The sequence below is a fragment of the Engraulis encrasicolus genome, chromosome 21 (genome assembly GCF_034702125.1).
Source record: "Engraulis encrasicolus isolate BLACKSEA-1 chromosome 21, IST_EnEncr_1.0, whole genome shotgun sequence".
NCBI classification, from domain to species: Eukaryota; Metazoa; Chordata; class Actinopteri; order Clupeiformes; family Engraulidae; genus Engraulis; species Engraulis encrasicolus.
Window position 1 is genome coordinate 2,984,127 of NC_085877.1, and position 26,391 is coordinate 3,010,517.

The following is a 26,391-nucleotide window of genomic DNA, read 5'->3' on the forward strand; positions in this document are numbered from 1 at the left end:
TTTCTTTGAAGTAAGCAATCATAAAAATGTCCATGAATTAACAAATCAAGTGAACTTTCTGTCTAGCAATCTTGAAATCCTGGCCCTTTTGGAATTTGTACAAGGCCTATGCAGTTATCACTAAGCGCTAGAGGTGCTGTACATCCCACAAGCCCCTCAAAAGCCTTGGATTTGTACATAACGCTCCTGCCGTATTACCTAGAGAGAACTTGAGGCCTCAAGAATGCAATCAGTGTACCTATTGAAGAGTATTAGCACAGAACATTTCATACATATCTGTCCATCTGCACAAAACCTATAATGCAAACAAAGTCAGCAATCTTCAAAGTGTAAGGCTTTAACACTTTATCAGTTCATGTACCTATTATAGAGTGGTAGAACACACTCTTGCACCTATTCTAAAGTTATCACATTACAGAAAATAATCTATTGTGGTGGTGGCAGACACAGTTTGGGCAAAACCATAACATATGCAGTAGAGTAGAGTAGAGTAGAGTATCGTTTATGCATCACTTCATTTGATAACATGCCAATAATGTTTAATCATTGTCAATGGTATTTTGTGAGTGTTAATTATATGCAATGCCAAAATATTTTTGTAGAAAAATATGTAATTTCTTATGAACACTATCTTAGTTGGCCATTTTGAAAATGTGTTTTTTCCCACAATGCCTCAATTTCTAATATTAATGAGCACATCAAGAAGTAAATGTGGACCAGTTTCCATGGTTTTACTAAAAGTGCCTGAAGGATTTATTAAAATGCGTTTGCCATATTTGATTTGTCAGCCATCTTGAAATGTAAACTTTTTTGCAAAGTATCAAGTTCTTTTATCAATCAAAATATAAAAAAGTAACTGTGCACAAATTTCCATGCCTTTACTACAAACTGTCAGGTAGCTTCATTAATATGGGTTGGCCATAATGGATGTGGCAGCCATCTTGAAAATACAGCATTTTTAGCAATGCCTCCAATGGTAATATTTATCAGCATATCAAGAATGATATGTGTACCGATTTTCATGCTTTTACTACCAGGTGTCAAGAAGATTCATTAATATGGGTAGGCCATATTGGATTTGGCGGCCATCTTGAAAATGCTAAATTCTTCGCACCGCCTCCAATGCTAATATTAATCAGCATATCAAGAAGGATATATGTACCAATTTTCATGCTTTTAATACCAAGTGTCAGGTAGATTCATTAATATGGGTCGGCCATACTGGATTTGGCGGCCATCTTGAAAACAATGCATTTTTCGCTACATCTCCAATGCTAATATTAATCAGCATATCAAGAAGGATATGTGTACCGATTTTCATGCTTTCACTACCAAATATCAGGTAGATTCATTAATATGGGTTGGCCATATTGGATTTGGCGGCCATCTTGAAAACGATGCATTTTTCGCGACGCCTCCAACGCTAACATTATTAAGCATATCAAGAAGGATATGTGTACCAATTTTCATGCTTTTACTCAAAAGTGCACGATAAGGCCCTTTTGTGTGTCCCATCCGTCGTACTTACTAGTCATTATTTCGGTAGGGCGCATATTGGTATAATTTCATAATACCAGTCAGATTTATGTAGATAAAGAATCTATGTTTTTTTTTTTTTTAAGTTGTCCCTACCAAAGCTCAAGCCAAACCTACGCCCTTGATGCCTTGTGCCTGTTACTTCTACATCTCAAAAATAGACTATTTGTCAGAATTACGTGAGTGATTCTACGATTCCCCTACGCTTTTGGCAAAAGCAAAATGTCAATTATCAGTATTTTTTTCAACTAAATGACCTAGATGTTTACATAGTGTATATATTTAAGTTTCCAAACAAACACATTGCCAAGCTTAATCTTAAATCATTTGATAAATACTCTAATGAAAGCGAACATTTGCTTAATTATTTTGTCAACAGTGTTATGGACAAATACTATGTCATTTCAAACATATATACAAATACTACAGAGTTGAAACAATATATGTTTGAAAGTGCTTATGTCCCTTAGCAGTAATGTTGTCATTAATCTGTGCAACTGATATAGAAAATGTGATTGTTGAGCTTCATAAGTAGGATTTTATGAGTCACTGTGATACAGACTGACACATTTTTCATCATAAATCCCTGTAACGTCTGATTTGAATATAGTCACCCTCCTTACACAAGACTTCCTTCTCCAGAGATAATCCCTAGTGTATGTTCATAGGATTTTTCCAACACATAAGGGATCAAAAGCGCAAAAACACTTTCAAAACAGTCAACCGTGTTACTCAACTGTGTTACGGTCAACAATGCAGGGGAACAAGTCGGCACTTTTTTAGGAGAAAAAAACAGAGCAGACAAACCCATCTCCCTAGAACACAAATTATTTTGTTTGTTTGTCTGTCAATATGGATATAAATTGGCAAAAACATACTCCTCCTCAACTGTCATCAGTGGCTGGTTCCCGCCCAATTGGGCTGCTTAGGATGGCCGTGTGCGGGTAAAAATGGCATCTATCAGAAAAACCTTCCCACTGCCATATAAATCAATAGAATTGGGCGGGTTTTTAGGGCGGATTTTGAACATCTTTTGGGCTGGAAATCATCAGCCTCATCTGGCAACCCTGACTGTCATACTTAATTGTAACACCATTGACGGTAACACCGTTGACATTTCAGCCATTTTTATGGTGTTGTGCTAACTGAGGACCTCAGAAGTTCCACCACAACACCTTAATCAATTCATGTATCTGTATGCTTTATCTGTGTTTTTCTACATGTGATTTCTAATTCAGATTCTTATGAATATGTTGATAACACAGTTGACAGGCAATTTTCCCGCTATGAGAACATGAAAAAGAATGGATTAAATTATGGAAGGATGGAGCTCAAAAAGTCTTCCCGTATCCTGCCAAAGAGGTTATGACATCACGTGATGTTATTCGTATGGCCTAAGACCAAACCATTACTGATTTATGAGGTTTCAGACTGTGACACGGTTCACACAGTTTTCGTGGACACACACAAAATGGCAAATTTCATGTATAATGGAAAGGACAGTGGTCTTTCTGACAGTTTTGTCATATTGTGATGATTACTGTGAATCAACATTTGCAATCGTCTTGGGTAAAACAAGTTTCTTTACATGCTAATATGAAGACTGAATCTGACATTTGGAAAACAGGACGGCATGAAAACGCCCAAAACCAGTATTAAATATTCATTCTTGCTGAGGGAAATAATGCTATGTCTACACTTTCTGTATTATATGAAAGATAAATGTTTTCTAATGTCCAAAACATCATTGGATGCAGTTAATAGTTAGTGGAATTGCCAAATAAAATCCACGGACTTAAAAGTGTAGGCGAATTAGAGAATCACTCACATGTATATCAGGAGCATAAGCTACACTGTAGAGCTGAACTCTAAAGCCATGTGTAGATTTCTCCCAGATTATGAAGGCAACACATTTTGTGCTTGATCCAGTTACAGACACACTTGCATGAACAAGCACCTCCCATCTCTCTCTCTCTCTCTCTCTCTCTCTCTCTCTCTCTCTCTCTCTCTCTCTCTCACCCACACACACACACACAGCCCCCCCCCCCCACACACACACACACACAACCCCAAGTGTCCACCTGTTAGTAAAATAATAGTGTGCTGACTGAATGATAGGGGAAAACCAACCTGATAGGAGTTGAATGAGGAACCACATTCTCCAGATTCTCTGTGAGAACACCAAAGCCACCAGCACGAGGTAAGTGTGACAGCATGTTATCTTGATGGACTGAACATTCTCTTGAGGAGGCCTACTGCCTATATTTTATGTTAATAATAAAAAAAAAAACTTCATGAAGAATTATTTTCCCAATGTTCTTTTCCTTAAAGCAGGGTCAAGTATACTGCATTCAGTATAACCATACCATGGTAGTACAGATGGTGTCATTTTGTTAAAACCTGACAAACTCCAGCTAGGCCTATCAATAACAATAAAATCAATGCAAATAATACTCTTTTTTGCTTTATCAATCTGGTAACGTCACAAAATGTTGCCAGCCATTCTCTTTGTGTTCTGTAGTGGTGTCAACAATGACCGATTCGGCGATGCAATCCAATGCGGGACATGGACGATCCAATTCAATGCGGCAAGTTCCAGAATCGATCCAAGAATTTTTTTAAAAGTTTCAACTACTTCCGTGGATATTTCGGGAGCAAATGAATGTTAAATTAAATAAAAGTACTTCAAAGCATTGCAAGACTGATACAGAAAACAGCCAATAAATTGCTGCTCAGTATCTGACTATCATGACTGATAGTCATGACTGACAGTATTGCCTCATCATGACTGATTAAACATTTGCTTAGCTTTCAGTAGAAATGTAATGCATTGCAATGCAATGTAGAATTGAATCGGATCGGATCGAATCGCATAGAATCGAATCGAAACCTCCCGAATCGTGATCGAATCAGATCGTGAGGGCAGTGCCAATCCGCACCACTATTTTGGGCATGTTGTCGATTTAGTAGAAATGGAAGGAAAATTGCACTTTAGAATAACCAGATATCCATAAAAGCATTAGCCTATAAGCAATTATTAATGGACTGATCATAAACAAAACATTAAGAAATGTTTGCAAATGAATAAAAACCAAAACTGACTACACAGTGGAGTGGGAATCGACTTCTACTGGAGGAGTTTTGTATTTTTTCCCCAGCGGAATACTGACGCAGCTAACAAACTCTTGCAACAAATCATTAGCAATCACTTGCATTGTTAATTCACAGGTAGGCCTACCTACACTCAAATATGCATGTGCCGTCTAGGCAGTGACAGCAAATAGTTTTCAGTTTATATTCTTTAGGCAGAAAAATAACAACACTCACTGGCTTGTTGACAAATGTCCTGAAAAGCAGAGACTTGTGTTTCAGATATTTGTCAGTCAGTCTTGATGTCCGCCTGTGTCTCTGCAGAGACTTACTGTTGATGAGCATAAAAACCCTCAGTCATGACCGGTTTGTACACATAGCTCCACATGACAATTAATACTTCCTTATCTCTGAAATGGTGTTGTTTTTACTTATCAGGAAATCTGGGCAGTGTCAGATTCAAAACTAGAAAAGGCATTGTAATAAGAGGACAGGGTAAGGTCATATTTATGTCATGTTCATGGTATCAGAACAAGCTGATCGGATTTCAGATCAAACAAGTCCAAAAATTGTTCACTGGGCATCCATACATTGACCCATTTACAATTTAGTGGGCATATAATAGTTCTACATTCTGTGCTGTGTGTAGTGTGGACTATACCTCCATCTTATGGCCAAACTCCATCACTGTGATCATTGAAGTTCACAAAACGATACTGAGATGATTAATGATTTATTGATACGAAAGACACATTGTTAATGATTTAGGCTGGATTCTATTATCAAATGAATATAAATCACAGCTTTTAAACTAAGGAACCACATGGGACTTTGGTGCCATTTTGAAGTGCAATATACAGTAAATGCAAGAATGATAAACTATACATACCAAAGGAGTGAGAAGAATGTGCTAACTGAAGTATTTGCATTGCATTGCTCAGACCTCTTACACAATTAGCGAGTTGAGTGACTAAATTATCACCACCCATAGTTCCCATGCTGTTCTGGGACTCACAACTTTGCTTTCCCCTACCATACTGGTGTTCAAAAAAAAAGATGTCATTGGTTACAAACATTTGCTGATGATGGACGGCATGCAGTGCTTTCTCCACATGGACAATTCAAAATGGCACCAGAATGCAGTATAGTGCCTTTAAAGAGGATCATTTTAGATTTGACTTCATTGTAACAGTTTATTACAGAAGAATCAGAAAATATCCTGGGTTTGTCCGGCAAGGTTACAGCAATAATGAAAATGGTTAACTATATAATGTATGTTCAATCAGACATGGGTGTCTTCATGGGTTGGCCCAGTTAACTCTTCTCAGACTCAAACTGGTGTTGTTTGGAAGCCCATTTCTGATGAGCTCCTCACGAAGCTGAGGATCAAAAACACCAGAAGATCAATCAGGAGAACATAAAGACATTGGTGTGAACATCTAGCCAGGCAGCTGCCACCAAGTGCCTCTGTTCAATTCCACTTTGATTTGACAACTAAGTGAAAGAAATCGACTGATGCATCAGGGTAGTGAACATCCCTCTCAGGAGGATCAGAGCATGGAGGTAGTAGACCTGGAGACAGTGAACAAGTCCGCCCCAGTCATTTCAATGGGAAATGCTAGGCTAGTGAATTCAGCCAAAATTGAACGTGTTGAATTAATTGAATTACGTGCCATGTTACTGACTGAAGTAAGGTTGTTCAGAAAGCTATATGGAAGACAGGCATTGGATGCATGGAGGTATTATAAGGTGCCCAACCAGCACGCACATAATGGATACATTCTATTCTATGACAGTGACACTATGTCAGTTAGATAGTTACAGCACATGTGCAGGTTGAAGTGCTAAAGTGCCGACCGTACACAACAAAAGCACCTCAGTAACTCCACTTAAACAACTTTGTCCTCAGTACCAAAGCAGTGTAGAATCATTGAACGTCATGGGCACTGACAGTGGTGCCATTATAATTCATCCATCCATCCTCTACTCTCTTCATTGTGTGATCTGTCCATTGTTGTCTTTTCTTGTTTGCAGAGACCGTTCTGTGTCTTCTCAGTCACAGGTTCTCCCTTTCCAAAATGACTGTCGCTGATGAGATGAGATCGCTGCCCATTGCACGTCTTCAACCATTTGATTTCAAACAGCACACAAGTGAGCACTAGTACGGTACTCTCCCAGTCCTTTACTGCCTCTGGCATGTCTGCCTCTCCATCTTTCAACATTCTCTCTCTCTCTCTCTCTCTCTCTCTCTCTCTCTCTCTCTCTCTCTCTCTCTCTCTCTCTCTCTCTCTCTCTGTCTCTCTCTCTCTCTGTCTCTCTCTCTCTCTCTCTCTCTCTTTCGCTCGCTCCATCTCTCCATTCCTCAAATCTTCTCACGCTCTACCTCTTTACTGTGTTACAAGTGGTTTGCAGGCGGCAGTTAAAATATTTGGAGTGATTATGGTAACAAAATGGGACAAAGTGGAGGTAAAGGTGCCATTGCGGCTTTACTTTGATCACACACACACACACACACACACACACACACACACACACACACACACAATTGACATATACACACACAAACGGAAACAGACACACACACACAGTGCTGGGAGCAACAGGTGGTGTGAGGAGGGGGGGGGGGGGATACAACTCCTCTGGATGAACCGCTCCGCATGGAATTAAAGAGGTGACTCACACACCCAATGAGAGAGAGAGAGAGCACACACACACACACACACACACACACACACACACACACACACACACACACACACACACACACACACACACACACATGCCAAATCTTCACATCATTATCATGGTCTAGAAACTAATCCTAATACTGTACATGTAAACGTTTCACTCAAGTTATATTTTACATACACTGAGTTCTTTGAGTTCTTTTTGATGGCCATCATGTTCCAACTGTGCCATTCACCATTTATTCAAAGTTTATGTCAATCTTTTAATTAGGCATTATTGGCAGTTTGATTGATGTTGATCAATGAGATAGAGAGAGAGAGCACACACACACACACACACACACACACACACACACACACACACACACACACACACACACACACACACACACACACACACACACACACACACACACACACACACACACACACACACACACAAACAAGGGTGTACACAACAAAAAACACGCACACAGACTGACACTGACAGAAATGACAAAATGACACAGAAGACAAAGCATACTGTAACACTGTACAATGGCAAGGCTGTGATCATCACATTTCACACACTCACACTCACACACACGCAGAAGCGGGCGACACATATACACTCACATACACACACTAGCACTGTAAGATACACTTAATACATTTAAACATGAATGTTGATTGAAATACTTCATATGATCTCACTAGTCATCATAGAGAGGTGTTATAATGCAGCAGTATAGTGTCAACTGATGACGTCTGATAGCAGGGTGGGATGATGGGTGAAGGTTTACACCATCCTAGTGATAGATGAGAGTGTTTGGGATTGTGTTTGAGAGTTTGTGGACACATAGGTAGGCCTATATAATAAGACAAATAAACCGTCACATGCAGATAAATGCATATATTTTATTAGTCTTTGAAACATTTATTTGTGTGCATAATGTGTCACATTCTGAAATACATTATAATTACAGTGCGTCCCCTATAACATAATAAAAGGCAACATTTAGCTAGATTGTAGTTGTAAAACTGGACATTTACAATGAAACTCAAAAATGGACTCGCTTAGTCATTTACTGCACTGTAGCCTCCACTTAAATGAGATGACACACTTGGCTTTATGGAGCCTATACAGCAATTCAACATTTCATACACTGAAAATGAAAAATGTATCTATTTGGCAATAATGATAAAAAATGACGAGTTATAAACACATTAGGCTACTTTCAGTGGGTCGATACATATATGTACACACTCAATACATTACACGTAAGCTAAATTAGTCCTAAACCAATGATTTCAAATGAGCACATTAATATGACATATGCACTATTAACAAGATTGAGCATAATACCAAATCTAACCAAACTGTGGACAGAAATTCACCATCCCACACTGTCATTCACTGGATCACTCACTATGGGGCAGATATAGAGTACACAGGCTGAGTATGAAGACTGCTGAGGCTATGAAGTTGAGTACAAGAGCGATAAAAGCATGCATGTCTTAGTAAATTAGACATGGATAAAGGAGTGGATATGATTCCACCAATCTGCAATTCTCATAAGAATCCCTCATGCCCATCACCTAATGAAACGCACATAAAGCGATGTCATTCTAATAGAGAATTAGAGGGCAAACCTAAGATTAAAATTACCCACCCACCCCAGTGTCACATGCACTTTTACTTGATCGGGCAAGCACTGGGGACAAGACTGGGGTGATTATGAGAGGAGCTGAATTTCTACCATCATTATTATTATCGGGGCTGAAGAATGGATAGATGTTCTCAGTAAAGGACACATTGGTAAATGAGTAGATATGATCCCAGCAATCTGCATCATAAAAGGAGACCAGACCTGCGTCATAGTCCACAAACACCCCCACTGTTTGAAGCGTTCCATTCAGGGAGAGGGGAACATGGGTATCAGCTTGAGTCTTGTAGGTCCCATCTATAAGCCCTATTGTCCAGTATCCATATGTAGGCCTCAGTGTTATGTCTCCCTTCCTGTTAATGGACTCCCTGGCCACTCCTATATCCCACTTAGTCTTCCCCTTAACCTGAACCTCATAGTAGAATTTGCCAGAGGAGAAGCCCTCTCTTCCCAACACACTGGCAGCATGACTAAACCTCTTTGGAGTATCTGGGAGATTCTTCCATGCGCCAATCTTCACTTGTTTCCCATCAGCAGACAGGATGAGATGGGGGTTTGCTGTGTCAGGATCCAGGGTCACATCCACTAGTTGATAATATAGAAATGAAGGTCAATTTCTATATCTACAACCTTATTTTGCTTGTATCCCAATTTCACAGTGCAACTCCTTAACATACCAAAACAAATTAAAATGTAGGCCTGGTTAAATGTATACAAAAGTACTTGCTATTCAAATTAGTGTTGAAGTTGTAAAGTCATCATGATATTATAGTTCAACATGATGTTTTGCAAGGAAACACATGTGATACTGGTGATGATATTTCACACTTACCTGCATGTTGTTTAATGTTTTTCATCTTATGTGATTCTGAGGATGAGCATGGTAGAAAAGGTTATCCACACAAGTCATGTTTATTTATTCCATATGACAAACACAGACTCCATGTGCTGAGAGAATAAGAGGATGTTTTTCAAATACCACTGCATGCACTAGGCTAGAACTAGAACCAATCAGTGAAACAGGAGGACAATCTTGATGCACTTCATGGTGATTTGTCGGCCAATCAGGAAAAAGCTGAATCGTCATTAGCCATCCCCAGTAGGCCTAGTTAATTACATTTGCTTCCTGTGGTGTCTGGATTTCTAGTGGTTCTTAACCTGGGGTGTGGGCACCTTCTGGGGATGCGCCAGAGATTCCACGGGGTGCGCACAATTTTGTTTGTGTTGAGGTTGTGACCAAAACTCTGCTCGGAACATCATAATTTGGCCAAATCAAAACCAAATTTAAGCATGTTTTGTCTCTCATTCATTTAAAGACATAAAGATATTGATTTATGTCTCATGCGAGAATCATTGTAATTTATCACTTAAACCATTTTTTAAGTGGGTATACACGTGTGGGTGGGGGTGCACGGCTTGTCTTGGGCACAGATATGTGGATGCTTTAAGGAAAAAAGGTTAAGAACCACTGTTCTCTATGCAAACATATTGTCAGTGACAGATGTTCCTTCATTTGATATTCTATGACGGCCCATGTCAGTGTTGGCCATATTTCAACAGAATAGAGTGGATGCTTCCCAAATGCCTGATAGCTGAGGAGTTGTGTGTGTAACAGGTTGGTGATCAACATGTTCAGACTACATTTTAAAGCTGATTCTATGAGGGACTCCACTACTGCTACTGGATCATCATGTGATGTGGTCTTAGTGTCGTGCTGTTCCCATGTAACCTCATGCAGTGAGTCAGCTTGTCCACCAAGTGGCACTACAGGACATCTGACTAGTCTACCATGACATTTGTATCGAAAATGCACTTATTTGACACTTTTACCCAAAGCAACTTAGAGTTATTTACAGGGTATTGTTCACAGTCCCTGAAGCAATCTGGAGTTAGGAGCCTTGTTCATAGGCACTTCAGCCATGGTGTAGGGAGAGGTAAGCATGATATTTGAACTTGCAACTCTCTGATCTTACAGTAAGAGCACCTCCCTAGACATTAGGCCACGGCTCAGTGGTATCAGTGCAATGCTGGAAACCCATGTAGTGAGTCAGTGTGTCCACTGGGTGGCACTACAGGACCTCTAGTGAGTTTGCTTGTAGCCTGCATTGGCCCTACAATAGTTCATTTCAATAGAAAATACAGTGATGTTCAATTCAATTTGTAAAAAAATTGTCTAATAATCAATGATTGACTGAAGTACACATACCTGTAACTAAGTCAAAGTAGGCCTAGTACTTTGCCCACACATTATAAACGGTAAAGGAATATAACCTGCTTGAAACAGAACAAATCTTTTATTGAATTCTGATCTCACCTAGTTCACCAAGACGCCTCTGTAGTTCATCTCTCTCAACTCTGCACTTGGTCTCCAACTGGAATTGTAGATTAGAATAGAACAGAGTGGGATATGGATCACTGAGTGTAATAGAATATAAATGTAATGCTTTGGAGACAGGCCTATGCACAGAGAAATCATTCCACTGCAGTAGCATGTCACAAAATGTGACATGAGAACATTTTGTCTACATCTACCTGGGCTTTTTCTGCTGTGATATTGTTGTATTGAAGTTGTAGTTGGACTTTCTCGAGCTCTAACTCTTTTGTTCTCAGAATTGTGACGCAAAGTGTGATGGTAACAGCCAAGAGAACACAGACCAACACCACAGCCAGTTTGAGGCGACCTGAGGAGAACATGAGTGCAAGTGTTTTTGAACAATAGCATGATGTGATTTACTGTAACAATAAAAGTCACAGATGGAAAATGCATTGCCTACTTACGGTGTTGTCCTCCATGGGGTTTATCTTGGGGTTCACCATTCTCAGTCCGCTGCTGAGATCCTTTAGGAACTTCAGTCATACAAATGTTTTCAGCTGGTGTTGTGGTGTTTAAAAAAATCAGCATTTTCATAAATGTCCTCATCCATTTTTGTCTCTCTCTGTTTGGTGTCTATGAAGTGTAAAGGTTCTCTGGTGAGGGAGTGAGGAATGGCATCTATGATGTGCTGTACTAAACATGATGTGAAAATAAAGAGGAAGTTGAAGCCACACTATCAGTCACTTCATCACTTCATGTGCATGTCATTGTGAGTTGTGCATGTCAAACCTGATGTTTGGGGGTGACTATGCATGAAATACAGTATTTAGTCATTCTGAACATGTGAGTAATGTATATTAGAATCACTGCAGTTTAAAATTGAACTGCATTGTTAAAAAGATATAAAATATGGGATTGTTAGCATTCTCGATACCGTTGCGCCCAAATTCAAACATGCGATTGTTTTTTTACCATTCCCTACAAAGTTCTAAAATCAGGGGGAGGAGAGGAAAAAATCACACAAGTTTACATCTGTGTTATACGCTTAGCATGACCACAGCAGCCAACCTGTAGCGAGAGACACGAGTTTTAAATACTTTGGTGTCCACACTGACGATCTAACATGGTCTTTTAATACACAACATCTATTAAAGAAGTCCACACAATGAGTCTTTTCCCTTTGTCAACAACAGAAATGTAGGTAACACTTTAGAAGAACAACCCAAACAAGCTTTATAAACACTTTTTTTAACATTCAATAATAATAGTTAACATTTAACAAAGCATTTTCAAATATTTGTGAATGAGTAATAACTAAATTACGATTGCACTGGAGTGGGAATCAGTTTCTACTGTATGAATTTTATGTCGTTTCATGCCTTCTTGTCTTTGGAGGAGAAACTTCGAGGACCAATCAGGTTTTAAGAAATGGTTAAAAACAGGGCAACACTGAGTACGTTTTAGTCATTGATCTTGTGTTCTTTGTGTCCTTAATCCCTTCATAGCATTCTTATCTTATTGTGATCAATACCTTCCTTTCAACAACAATTGTTGTCCGAGGACTACAGATGAAAAATACCCTTATGGCTATTATTTGACTCAATTGTATGCTATACACGTTATACACAATTGTATGTTATATCTGATATATAATACCAGCTGGAGGTATAAGAGTAAAACTCAATCATTTAACTCAAGGGTAGGTGTAATATGAGCTTATTTCTAAAAAAAAAAAAAAATGGTAGGCCTACACTATCACTTTCACTCCTCTCTGCCTTAGAGTCTAAAAACAACTGTCCCTGCACTGTGGTTTTTCTCACCCCTTCAGTCTAGTTCTCCATTTGCTTGAAGCAGCAGCGCTGAAGTTTTATCACGTCTTTCTCTGCTAGTTGCACAAGCCTTTATCTAGAACATCTCGTCTTGTCTTTTACAGAATCATTGTCTAAAACCAGAAGCTTAGTTTGAAAACATGTAGGCCTACAATTCGTATGTCTGAGTGTCTGCTATACAGTAGGCTACGTGACGTGCAGTCTCAAGTGTTGCTTGTAAGGGGAAGTGATCTTATCTGCGACCATGTAGGCCTAATGTGTCCCCTAAAATAAGCAAGCTCAGTACTTTTCCATCTGAACCCTCTTCTGATTATCTTATGCATGTCTGCTTTTTCTTTCACATCTTCAAATTGTTAGCACAAAGTTGGCCGGTTCTGTTCTTACCTATACAACACGTTTTTTTTGTCCTTTTTCTATATGTGCTTTATACATTCAATTCAACTCTTTTTAGCCATCATCACCAAATTCCACCACATTAACAACAAGTAAGACCTACTGTATTAGAGAGATGAACAAAGAGAGGAAACATGTTTGTGTGAAGCCCTGAACTGACCTGCTCAAGCCACTGTAGGCAGATAAGATTAGTCTGGCGACGCCATCCATGTACTCCACCCAAAGATTTTGGCTCCGCACATCGTCTGGCAAAAGCCTCAAGCTCGGTTCTCTCAGTGTTTAGCCAATCAGCAAACAGTTGAGAGTGGTGACGTAGAACTCACCCGAACCCGAACTTACTGATTGGTTAAGGTAACTATATTCACATTTTCGTTTTGTTATTTGTTTGCTTTTGCGATGCTATAACGTAACAGGCATGCTAATAAAGCACAATACGGGTTTTAATTTGAGTATGGAACTTCAATTAATTTAAATGATAGAGTAAAATCAGACCATATCCCATCGTCCACGGAGACGGATTCCTCATGGCTTTTGCCAGACTGATTGACGGAGTCAACAGTCGGCTATTCGCCCAGGCTAAGGTAAGATGACAACGTTGGTGACTTGGACATTTGATTCTCAAAAGTGTGTGTGTGTGTGTGTGTGTGTGTGTGTGTGTGTGTGTGTGTGTGTGTGTGTGTGTGTGTGTGTGTGGAGCATGAATATTAGGAAGTCAATGCTAGTACCCGCACTAACATCTTAACACTACATGTATGCATTTAATGTGATAGTATACTACTACTGTATATGAATGGAGGTGTAAGGGCAACCAAGCTTACCGTCTAAGGCCCTGGGCCAATGCAAGCACATTTCTCCCTTTGACAGCCAGCCCTGAGCCTTCAACAAACTGACTCTCCTCCAAGTGCACAAGGTGGAGGGCAAACCCCCGGACAAATACATCAAAATAAAGAAGGTACAATATGCAGGTCCACAAAAGGTCCAAGTGTCCACGGTCATACAGCTAGTCTCAACACTTTTTCCGAGCATGCAAGCTCCAATGCTAGCCACAAAGACCCAGCATGTGAGGCCTTATCCAGTGTTTACCTATTCCCCAGGTGGCTCTCTCTTAGCCTGATTATCATCGACTTTCAAATCTCTCCGAGACTTGGTCTGACCAAGAGAATAACAATTAACATTTCCCAAACGCCATGGATGACCCACCTCCCTTGGTTTGCTAATGGTTGTTTGCTTCCTAACAAAGTTCGAGGAGTTCCCGTTTTTTCGGGAGCTCAGAAAGTACTTGCATTGCTCTTGACCTGACTAGTAGCAACACTGAAGGTGTTGTGTGACGGGGAGGGCACGGCCTGGCCAGAGCCATACAGAGGGAGAGTTACGCAAATGGAGGACCAGGAAAGAAATTGCAGCCCCGCCTTTCAATGAGATCGAGGTCGTGCCTAAAGTGGCTGTCTTTCCATAGACTCAACATAGAACCACCATATAAAAAGCGAAAAATAAGGACTAACGAACTATACTGCTGGGTAATCACCACAAATATGTAAACTATCAACTGTCTCGGTAATGACAATCACAACTTTTTTACCATCTGTGATGTTTATCTGAAGTTATTACTACGAATAGCGAGTCTTGTCATATTCCCTGCATTGCATCTGCTGTGAGCTACGCCCATTTCTAGGCACTAACATTCGCAACGCTAAGCAGTTCTGAGACGCTAAAACAGCAAATTTTGCTAATGCGGAAGTCGGCCCTAGGACACAGTGGAGATTGCCCGACTCTCCCTCTGTATGGCTCTGGGCCTGGCTAGCTCTCTCTATGAAATGAGCCTCTGACCTCTGACCCTTATAGGCCCAGATACTCAGAGATTAGTCAGCGCTCTCATGTGGTGTGAACATGTTACTGCTGTGTACCTAACTGGACACTCCCTAACAATGAGTCATAAAAGGGTTTTACATGAAGGGTTCTATCATAAAAGGTTCTACATTCAAACATAATGTGTCTTTCATGATCAGCTATAGACCCGTTCAGAGTTGACATCCTCATGAATGCCTCAAACACACCAGAGATATTGGAAGGATATTACGAGAGACTCCACTTTCCTGGGTGGTACTGCACTGTAGGGGGAGTGCAGACTCCATTCAGAAAGAACGGGCTGCTACGCTCAGAGTCGTGTCTCGACAGCGGCCACTAGGAGGCATGCAGGCATGGGTGAAATCGGGAGTGGTGATTCTGTATGTAATACTGGGTGACAGTGCAGACACTAAAGAGAGAAAAACTGCCGTTCTGAAGCGTGTATGTTGATAAAAAATAGAGATTCCTTGTTATGCTATTCTAAGAGGGAAGAGGCTGTTCCAGAAGCATAGGAGATGTTTGTTGTTACAAGACATTAAACTACTGACTGGATTGATGACATCGCCAGGAATACAACTGTCCGTCGTGCCCACTGCATATCTGAGGTTAGGGCGAGCATCCGTTATCTTATTTCAGATAAGGTGCACACACAGCCAATTACGTCATACCTGTTTACAAACTCTAAAGGGGTCTATAGAAATGGTGAATGTGCAAAGTAAGGCCAATAGAGGGATGCATAAAGAGGAAGCGAAACGTACTGTATATAGAGCCAACACTAACATGGCCAACGATGCTTAGCTTCTCAGAATTGCCTCTGTGATACAAAAAGAAGAGAAATTTGACAACATATGTGTGTGAAGCATGCCCTGTCCAAGGATAATATTGACCACAGTGCTTATTTGCACAATTGTGTGGTTAAAAAAATGTTTGCAGACCACAACAACTTAAAAGATGTCATATAATTTAGTCACCCACACAAAATGGTTGTAAGCAGGGCCGCTAACACGTTGGACCCAGGACAAAGTCATCTTAAAGGGTCCCCCATCTAATACATACATTTCATTTTCATCTCTCTGGGCCTGAATACCCTGGACTGAATATTTAAGTGAGTTGACCTAATGGACATCAATAGGCTATCTCATGAAATGTCATTTCACAAGATCGTCAGATAAAACCTAATATAAATAATAAGTGGATCCATGCACAACATGTATCTGAACATGGCTGTTCATTTCAGAGAAGCTGGCCACACAGATCTGAACTCAGTGAAAGTAATGGCAATAGAGGTCATAAATAAAAACATAAGGGGTGGGGACAGATTAAAACGGCTTCTCCAAAGGGAAACTTGGTGGATTGTTAAATTGAATGCCACAACATTTCCGGGCCTCAATGAGGATGTGGACTTTTCTCCATTTTTGTAAATATCTCTTTTTTTAACTTTGAATGAACTTAAGAATCGGACTGTGGGATGAAAAAGATGGTAGATTGAGATAATGAAATACTGTTTTTAATTATTTGTTTTGGTTGTGGGAGACACTTTGATAAATGGTTGTTTGTATTTACCTTGAGTGGTTGGGGAGGGGCGGGCTTTCTGTGTCATGTGACCTAGCTCTACCTCCTTACCTGATATACCTTTCACCTGCAATTGTTTGGCATGCCCTGATGAAGACAATGGGTCGAAACGCACTAGGCATGTAGCCAGTATTTAATAAAGGCTTTTAGATGCGTCCCAGCATCTCTATAAGGCCGGAGATCCATTATAGCGTTACGTTATCGCAGCTCGACGTACTGGATGTCCCAGTGTCGACGCACTGCTACTACAGCTCGCGTGGCCCGGGAGTTACATACAGGAAGCATATCAATCTACATTTCTAGCCGTTTTTATCCATATAGCAAACCAACTGCCCCTAAATTACAGTTCAAAATGCTCTTACCGAACTCGGCACATGTGTTTTTTTCACACACAGCTTGGCCTCCTGTTGTTATGCTTATGGTCGAAATCGAACATAATCATTTGAACCCAGGCATCATAAGCACATGCAACATACATGCTTGTAGTCTATATTTTGTACATCCAAAAGTTCGACAGATGTCAAAAATCTACTTTTACCGTAGGAAATGCACCTTCGTGATGACCACAGGTATCATGGGACATCTTCATGTAATCAACAGTCATTGGGTAACGCAGTCCGTCAGCCGCTGCTAATTTGCATAACTTTCAGGAGAGCTCAACTTTTTGACGTGCCACCGGACCCAAGCTCCCCGTGCCGGAATCCCAACATGCATTGCGAGTCCGGTAACGGCGATATGCCGCATTTTATTGAAAATTAATTGAATGCGTTGGTACGGCTTGCGTCAAACTGACAAATGGATGGGCACCGTGACGTAACGCTATAATGGATCTCCGGCCTAAGAGGCTTTGGTGTCCGTCCGTCCTTCCGTCCGTCCGTCCGCCCTCCCGTGATGGGTTTCTGAATTGTGATTCCCTCTTGTGATTCCCTCTTGTGTCCACAAGGTGGCAGTCGCTCAGTTTTGGCCTGGAGCTCATGCGTGCAAACCAAAAGCTCTTTGCCAATGAGAAAAACATGGCAGCACTTCCTGTTGATTTTCACATGAAAGTTTTGCTTAATTTAAAGTCCCTACCGACTATAAATGTTGTGGCTTCCATATATTGATGTAAAAGTGCCCCACAAAGTAATGAAGCACAACAAAGTTACTCCACATTACCATTTGACCACTCGTTTTTCTATGCTAACAGGGTAGCTAATGTAGCATTGTAAATGATCCAGGGAGAAAGGGGGAAATGTTGTGATTTCAGTCCGCCTGAGGCAACGATTTTCGTGGGGAAGATGACCTGCATCTCGGTGGCATTGAACCACGCCCCCGTGCCTTATTTGGCTCGCTAAGCACGTGCGTCCCCAGTCCAATCGCAATGCTTTATTTTCCCCAGACGTTTAATCGCATTTAAGTGAAAGTGCCATGTATACACATCGCAAAATAACTCTTAATCCGATCTATTTAAATCGCATTTATTAAATCGGACTTAAAAACATCATGTACACGTAGCCAATGTCTCATTGATTAGTTTATGGAACTTACGGTTTGTCTGTTACGGCCCACGAAGACAATATCCACGTGAAAACGCAAACGCCTGCAAACCACTGTTTTGACAGAAATACAGTTCACCTGTCGCCTACTCTGTTTTCTTCCCAAAGCGGCATTTAAAAGTATTCCATGAAATCCAACATCAACGTCACTTCAAATAGGTGACAGCATCATGCACACACATGAAATAACACTTCAGTGAGGGGGGGGGACATCACTGCTCTCATATTAAAGTGAAAAGAGAATTTCACATTTTAGTTTATTTAATGTAGGCCTATGCAAAATTGCAAATAGCCTATTCATTGAAATGTTTCATTGTAATTCATTGTAATGTTTGCCTGTTTTTTATGTTTGTAATTATTTATTTATTTTAAATAAAAAATCGTGATTAAAAAAAAAATAGCCTAACAAAAATAGAGATTTTATGTTAAAAAAAAATGTGATATGGGATGGACCGATGGCCCCCCTAAGCTAAATTCGCCTTAGGTCCCCACATTGCTAAATGTAGTGTAAGGGATTATTTTGAAAAGACAGTAACATGTAATCAGCAATGCATTTCAGTTTTTCAGTAAATTGCCCAACACTGTTGAAATCCTATGGTACTTTTTCAAATCCAGGCTTATACAGTACATGGTAGGCTTATTGATAAATTGCCTTGACAGGTTATGAGGAGGCCAAGGGGGCGTTTGGGCAAAAAAGGTTCAGAACGGGCATAGACGGACGCATCTGTTGTCCGCCTGTCGGACTTGTTAAACTTTAGTAAGGAGTGCCTCAAATAGTGTTTTTTTATCTTTTCATGTATCTGGTATTAATTGACCAGCAAATGTGTTACTAATGATGAGGCTGCATGGCCCTGTAGTGAACTGGCTTCAGTGTGACATGTTAGAGTACTGTAGAGTAGAGAGTAGAGTAGAGTAGACTATCATTCATTGATCCAGAGGGTGTCAAGTAGCATACAGTACATATACAGAAGCATAGAAAAAGACACAAGGACATTACACACAACATTGCACATACGTATATTCACAAATATTTACCATACATATATTCACAGGGTCAGATCTCCCTATCCCACTTACACATGCACACTCTCTCTCTCTCACACACGCACACATCAAAAGATCAAAACTAGAAAAGTGTCTAGGTGCAATGACACCGACTGACAGTATTGCAGTATTATGAACTTTTATGAGTCGCTATGACGTAACTCCCAGCAAGACTCTCAATGCCAGAACGAGGGTGAGGCCAAGCTGCAGCTCGCCACACCACTGTATCTTTCAGTGGGCGTTATGCCAAAGCTTTCAGAGTAAAGAAATGATAATCACACGTAGAAAATAGTGAAAAATTATCAGGAAAATGAGGGCACACCATTCATGTTTCCATTAAGTGTATAAAAACGTTTAATACAATATTACCAGGTTGCATACACAGAACGAGCAAATGGCGCATGCGCTCAAGCTTGTTAACAAGGGATTGCGCAATCCGGGGTAAGGCAAACTCGAAGCTGCCCCAAATTCAGCGTATGCGGAGCAATTTGATGATTACAATTTTGGCCACGCAAATGACTGAAACTGTTTAAATACTACTGCACAAATGGTAGTTATGGTGCAGATGCTCGAAAACAATAGTTGTTAAACTTGTTATTGTTACTATTATTCACATTTACTGCATCTCATTCTCTGGTGAGGCACTGCCTCCCCTGCCGTATTGGAGCGCACGTGCCTGCAGTGCAGTGTTCTTCACCATTCAGGTTATCAGGTTGGCTCGAGTTCCAGTGTCTGAAAGAAGAGTCACTGCCGTCTGACCAAGTTCTGGTTCTGTACAGACCGATCCATACGTTGTTACCACTGGCTCCAACACGCACCTTTTCATTTTCTTCTGCGTTCCTTATGCTTGCTAGTTGTGTTTCGAGAACATACTGATCATTACCTCCTATATAATGCAAACTGAAAAAATAATACTGATGTGAAACAAAACATTAAAACGCCATTGAATTGAATTAATTACAAATGTCAACCAAAGGATATCCAAACCGGTCATTGGTGTACAATGGTTGCCTTTCTTCTCCCCAAAAGCTAACTTTATGCCGCTCGCACCCACAATGAGTTTCCGGTGTCACAATTTTAAACTGCCCATGTGCACCATGTTCTCAGGCTACGCCCTGTACTACACCGTGGCCAATGCATTTTCCAGCATTATCCTCAAGAGAGCTTCCTTATCCAATCTACTTTCTTTGCTCCGGATGTCCGGAATTTGAATTGCATTGTGGATGTGATCGGCTGCTGCAAGTTCCGTCACCGGTCGAAAGAGGATGTCCAAAACAAAAAAAATTGTCCATACAACACCGACACTATTTACAAAAAGGGAATGCAGAGACTGTACTTCATGCGAAAGCTAAGACAATTTAAAGTGGATAGGGATATGATGCAGGTTTTTTATCATTCTTTTGTTGAGAGCATTTTATGTTTCTGTTCTGTAGCCTGGTACTTCTCCCTGTCTGTTGTTAATAAATATAAGCTCCATAAGATAATCAACATGGCCAGCAAGATTGCTTGCCAGCCACTAAATAGCATGGCCATGACTGTTGAAGCAAGGGTGGTAAAGAAGGCAAATACCATATGTGAGGATCTCTCACACCCCTTACAGCAAGCATATGAGTTGTTGCCCTCAGGTAGGAGGTTTAGGATGCCTTCATTTAAGACAAACAGAGCCCGCCAATCATTTATACCTATTAGTATATCCATGCTAAATAAGACAACTCTAACTTAGATTGAATAGCACATTGCACTTTGGTACTGAATACTGCACTTTACTGTGTTTATGTTGGGTTTTTTGTCAACCTGTCTTTTTTGTCCTATAGAGGGAGGGGGGGGGTTGTGTTTGTCCATTGTGTTCTTGTTTATTGTAATGTCTTTGTAATTGTATCAGATGCACTGAAAATGGCACAGAACAATTTTCCGAAAGGACAAATAAATAATCTATCTATCTAATAACATTAGGCCCGATCGAGATACCGCAACGGCTAAATGCGCAGATAGACAGCAATGCATTCTGGCTAAAAATGCTGCATGATGGTTAGATTTCCTTTCCAACTAACCAAATTTCAGTCATGTTGCACCGACCAGGTGACATGTCAAACTATCGCGGGATGAATGCGCCTGCAGTCGGACCTTTCAACCCCTGCAGTTGCTTATCCCCATTGATGCTCGTCTGCAGACAGCCTCTGAGGTCACGCGCCCATGAACTGGTTGGCCAACAACTCATTCACATGTATAGGCATATGCGTCTTGTCTCACACCCCAACACAAGTTTGCACTGTTCCCCACTTCAGCTCCACCTCTTCACCTGTCCCTCCACACCTCACACGTGGTGTGTGAGTCGATCAAACTGGTGCGATCATCATCTCGTGCATATTTGTGGCCGACTTTAAATGCGCTGTATTTAATACCACCCACATCGTGACAACAACTTCTCGCTCACATGCTTTCGTAACATCAACTGCTCGCAACGAATAGGCCCATGAGCTCTGATTGCATCACCCTGACATGACTAAAAAGTCATTGACCCATCAGTAAAGGGTACATAGGTCTAATGCAGTTTTTCCATATCAATACTCACCGTAACAGACAAAGCTGCGATAATCCGTACACTTTCCGTCATTCCAATTTTCACAACTCCACAGCATTTCAGTGCACAGATCGTTCCCAGCTAAAGTATCGGGTTGATCGTCCTTCCATTTTCTAAACTCTGTCTCTCCAGGCCCATAGAAGCTGCTGTTTGTGATGGACCACCTCCAGCTGTTGATCACGTCATCATAGAGTCCAATCCAAGCAGAGCCGGTCGGGCTGCCTAGTTGAGTCAGCGCATTCACATCATCAGTGTTGAAGAGGGTTGCCAGGTCTGTGTAATGGCTCCTGCAGTAACTCTGGGCTTAGGTCACTCAGCACCCTGGCTGCCTGTGACCCTCTGATAGCACGTTCAGGCCAACTGAGAACCGTGCTGGAGCCCGTTCCCGCACCTAATCGTGAACCGGCTGTCGTGTTCACGCCGAAGATATTTGCGTTCACGAACCGGAAAGTTGGTTCGCAATGCGAACCGCAAAATAGTAGGTTTTCCTCCGCGAACCGTGACGCAGCGTGGCCGTCAGCAGGTTCATCCGGGTAACACAGTCACGTGCGGAAAAAGTTCAGAGCCCGGTATGAACACGGGGGGTTCGCAGATAAGCACTTTAGTGCCGAACGTAACTGGTGCGGGCACCAGCTCCGGCTCCGTTCTGGTCGGCCTGAAAGCCCTATGAGTGCTCCGCCTCCCTATTTTGCATATGAACCGACTGCCTCAATGGAGGATCAGTCTGGAGGTTGATGATAGCCTGGTAAACCAGCGCCACCTGCTGGACGCTGAAAATTTTTCAGCTGCGGGTGGGTCTGGTATCGAACAACTATTCATTTTGAATCTTGCCCTGAATCTGGCAAGATGGTAACTAAACCAATCACAACGCAGAGATGTGTTTTGAATCAACGCGGGCGGGGCAGAGGGTTCTGGGGCGGGGTTTTGAGGGAGTGACGACATAGCAGTGAGACGCTGGGCAGTGGAGAAAGCACAAGAAAGATGGCGGCGGCAATGGAACAGCGCTCGTTTGATTATGCATTGGCATCAGTTTTGGAAGAATTAGACTTGGGGTTTTCGTTAAAACGTGAGCAAGAGGAGGCTCTACGTTCATTCATTTTTAAGAAGGACGTTTTCGCCGTGTTACCGACAGGCTATGGCAAAAGTCTTATCTACCAGTTCCACTGGTAGCCGAAATGATGGGGCTCTTTGAAAACCCGATGGTAGTACCGGTAGTCGTCTCGCCCTTGTTAGCCCTAATGGTAGACCAGGCGAAGGAGGCGAGCAATTTTGGACTCACTGCCATGCAACTGGGCGTCGATAACCCAGCAAACATATGTCGTCAGTGCCAGTTGGTCTTCGGAGCAGTCAGGAGGCATGGCTTTTGCTGAACGCGACGTGTTGTCTTCCAAGACAAGGTCCTCGGAGTGGACGAGGTTCACCTCATATAATGGTAAGTGGCATGCTCTTAACAACGTCAGGGTGTGTGTAAAGTATATTCCTAAAAGATGACGGTAATGATTTGGTAAACGCTTCACCCTGTTGCCATTGTAACAGATGGACTGTCGCCCCGGACGTCTCCCCTTTTAATCTCAGTTTACAGTCTTTAATGTTGACTATCTAAACAAAGTCTGTGGTCGTAAGATTGAAGTTTACATGGACGTTGTGTGAGATGAACGTGGGGCTGATTGACTGGGAATGACAGATAAACGGCTGTGTACGGCGGCTAGAGGATGCTGCCTAAATTTTACACTTTGGAAATTAGTACACTGCACTTCGACGAGACCAACATGGCGTCGCACTAAAATAACATCGATGTTATGGAGCTAATGGTGCCATACCGGTGGAGTGATCTACACTAGAATCACACTGATACCGTGTATTCAGACAGTTAATACACCGAGTAAACCAACGAAAACACTTCTGAGACTCATTCTTTGTGCGTGATTGTATTCTCAAACACTTCAGTGCGGTGAGCATTCCGAGAAACCATACCCAGTCAATCGAGCCCCTCGATGATCTCTCACAACGCACTTGCTCAATTATGTTGAATTAATTGTTCCGTTGATGTGGAAATAACACTAAGAAGCTAGTTTATATGGACTTAATTGCTTTGTGATTGAAGAATAACGTACTGATTTTCCACAGGGGGAAACGTGACAAAGGGAAGGCCTTCAGGTATTGTTTTGGCAAGCTAGGAGAACACATCTGACAGACAAAAAGGTTTCATCAAAGACACACAGGCAGGTAAGCTAGTTCTATCATCTGTGGAAAGATGTCTTGGTTGTACTTTACCATAGCCAAATGTTGTGTTTGAGTTAAGGACTGTTCCCCACCCCATCTGAGTTATTGAGGGGTGGGTCTGTGTTAACAATATCCAGCAGTCTATTAGGCCTACAATCTGTTGTCACAAGTTAACACACTGATTGTAATAGGTAGTGTGAATGTTAATGAGGATCATGTCTGTTTGCTTGATCTTAACAATATGCAACTGTACCAGTTCACCAGCGAAAATATAGGCTACTGTTTGTCTGCCAGCTACATTCTTTTTTTTTCTTTTGTGCAAGCTCCTGAAGTAAAGGACCTACACAGGACCTTCATATCAAGGACATTGACTGTGTGGATCTCGAGGTGCAGTTACCCAAAAGTTGCTACCCACGGAATACCAGGTTTTGAGGGATCCTGCCAGAGCAGAGAATCAACAGTAAGTCATATCTTAACTTCACACAAATACACATACAAGGGTGTGCCCAACACACATGTACTTTATAATATATTATTTTCTAAGTAATGAGACAAATTGAGGAATACATATTGGCCTGGTTCAGTCAAGTGGAGTTGTTGTCTGTTTCAAGCTACAGGTGTTTGCAAGGCAATTTATTATTTGTCGAAATTAAGGCAAATTTCATACATGTGTGTGACCATTCATCTTGCCACCTGTATTATTTTGTAGTAGGAAGGCAGAAGTCTTATGGCAGTGTGATGCTACAGTAATGCTTACAGTAATTTAAAGAGTATAGTTTACCTTCCTTAAAGCAATGTTGGGATATATGCCTTGCTCAAGGGCACTTTAGGCATGGATGGAGGTGTATGCAGTGGTCAGAGATTTGAGTCAGCAACCCTAGTCTGATCTTAAGACCACCTCACTAATCATTATGCCACACTGCCCACCATGTTAAGAAACTACAATATCAAGCCCCCCTTTGCCGGTATTCATGACTCATGATTTTTTCTGTTTGATTTGTTGTTATTGACAGGATACATTGAAGAGGAGACTCCGACATGACCGCCGGCATCTTGTGTTATTCACCCCCACCACTTGTAATACTGAATGCCTGAATTGTTGTTTGCTGCTCAGACTTTGTCAACAGATATGGTCTTCGACCCTTAGGTGTGGAAACAGATTGTGACAGTCCAGCAAAATGAGCCAGACAGATAGTAACACTGAAAAAGGACAACGTTGTTCCCATGGCCTCCCACTGCAGAAGACTACAGACGTTCAGTGAAGCACAAACAGCTGTTCCTCTTGTACTTAATAATTTAGTCAGCTGGATTCTAGGTGCCACTAAGGAGCCAACAGTGGATAATTTTGTCAACATTTCAATGGCATACATTAAAAGGGCAGCCTGTAATTGTTTGCCTTGCCTCCATCTTCCTTGCCACCAAGGGGTTGTAGACCGATGCCCTAGTCCTCCTGTTTAGGTACAACCATGCAGTTAGGCCAGTCTATTGAAGCATATACTTATGACTGTTTGTATGTGTTGTGTATCTAGTAATGGATAAATTACCACATGAATAACTGCATATTCATTATATTGATAATTATAATGGCTTCCATTATTGATTAAAAAGGGATCTACCACCACTTGCATTATTGTTTTGTTATAAATGAAGCACTGTTAGGAATCCAGGAAGACGGATGCTGAGGCACTCAAGGTTGCATTTTTTTTTTTTTTTTTTTAAACTTTATTTGGCTACAATGCCTCAGCATCTGTCTTCCTGGACCAAGTTTGACAGCCCCTACACTGATGAGCACCAAGGAAAAAAGGTGAAGACCCAGAAGCACTCCAATTACCTGCTTGTGTTTGATAATGTTAGGATCCATTTATCCCACTTTAAATGCATGAATATCACTGAAAATTGGAATTGTTTCCATTTATTTATTTATTTTAATGTATATATCATGAAAGGTAACTTGCATTGCCTTTTGAAGCACAGTTTAACAGTTGGACCACTTTGTATAGCCTATCGATCATTATTGATCTTGGATATTATTGATATTGTAGGCCTATTTCTATTTGGGCTCATGTCTTTGCCTTTGGCACCCTCATGCATTATTG

The 26,391-nt window shown here is 41.2% G+C and overlaps 1 protein-coding gene and 1 long non-coding RNA gene across 3 annotated transcripts; one reads left to right on the top strand and one right to left on the bottom strand.

Moving 5' to 3' along the window:
- Positions 1-5,997: 5,997 nt before the first annotated feature.
- Positions 5,998-9,886, bottom strand: LOC134438028 (E3 ubiquitin-protein ligase TRIM39-like). The gene is made up of 3 exons (XM_063187617.1): positions 9,792-9,886; positions 8,993-9,544; positions 5,998-6,005 (listed from the first exon to the last, which is right to left on the bottom strand). Exons 1-3 carry the CDS (start codon positions 9,814-9,816, stop codon positions 5,998-6,000), a joined length of 585 nt encoding a protein of 194 aa, XP_063043687.1. The 5' UTR covers positions 9,817-9,886.
- A 13,511-nt stretch (positions 9,887-23,397) lies between these two features.
- LOC134437704 (uncharacterized) lies at positions 23,398-25,431 on the top strand. Of its 2 annotated transcripts, XR_010032460.1 has the most exons (4): positions 23,398-23,504; positions 24,200-24,298; positions 24,619-24,755; positions 25,309-25,431. It is a non-coding gene; the product is annotated as an uncharacterized LOC134437704 (long non-coding RNA). The 2 variants fall into 2 exon arrangements; XR_010032461.1 differs by lacking the exon at positions 23,398-23,504 and having other exon boundaries at positions 24,080-24,298.
- Positions 25,432-26,391: the final 960 nt, after the last annotated feature.

Excerpts from the sequence above, each read along its gene's own strand:
- LOC134438028 (XM_063187617.1), bottom strand. The coding sequence starts at position 9,816 with ATGAAAAACATTAAACAACATGCAG. Across the intron at positions 9,545-9,791 it reads AAACATTAAACAACATGCAG|TGGATGTGACCCTGGATCCT; the intron begins GTAAGTGTGAAA and ends ATTATCAACTAG.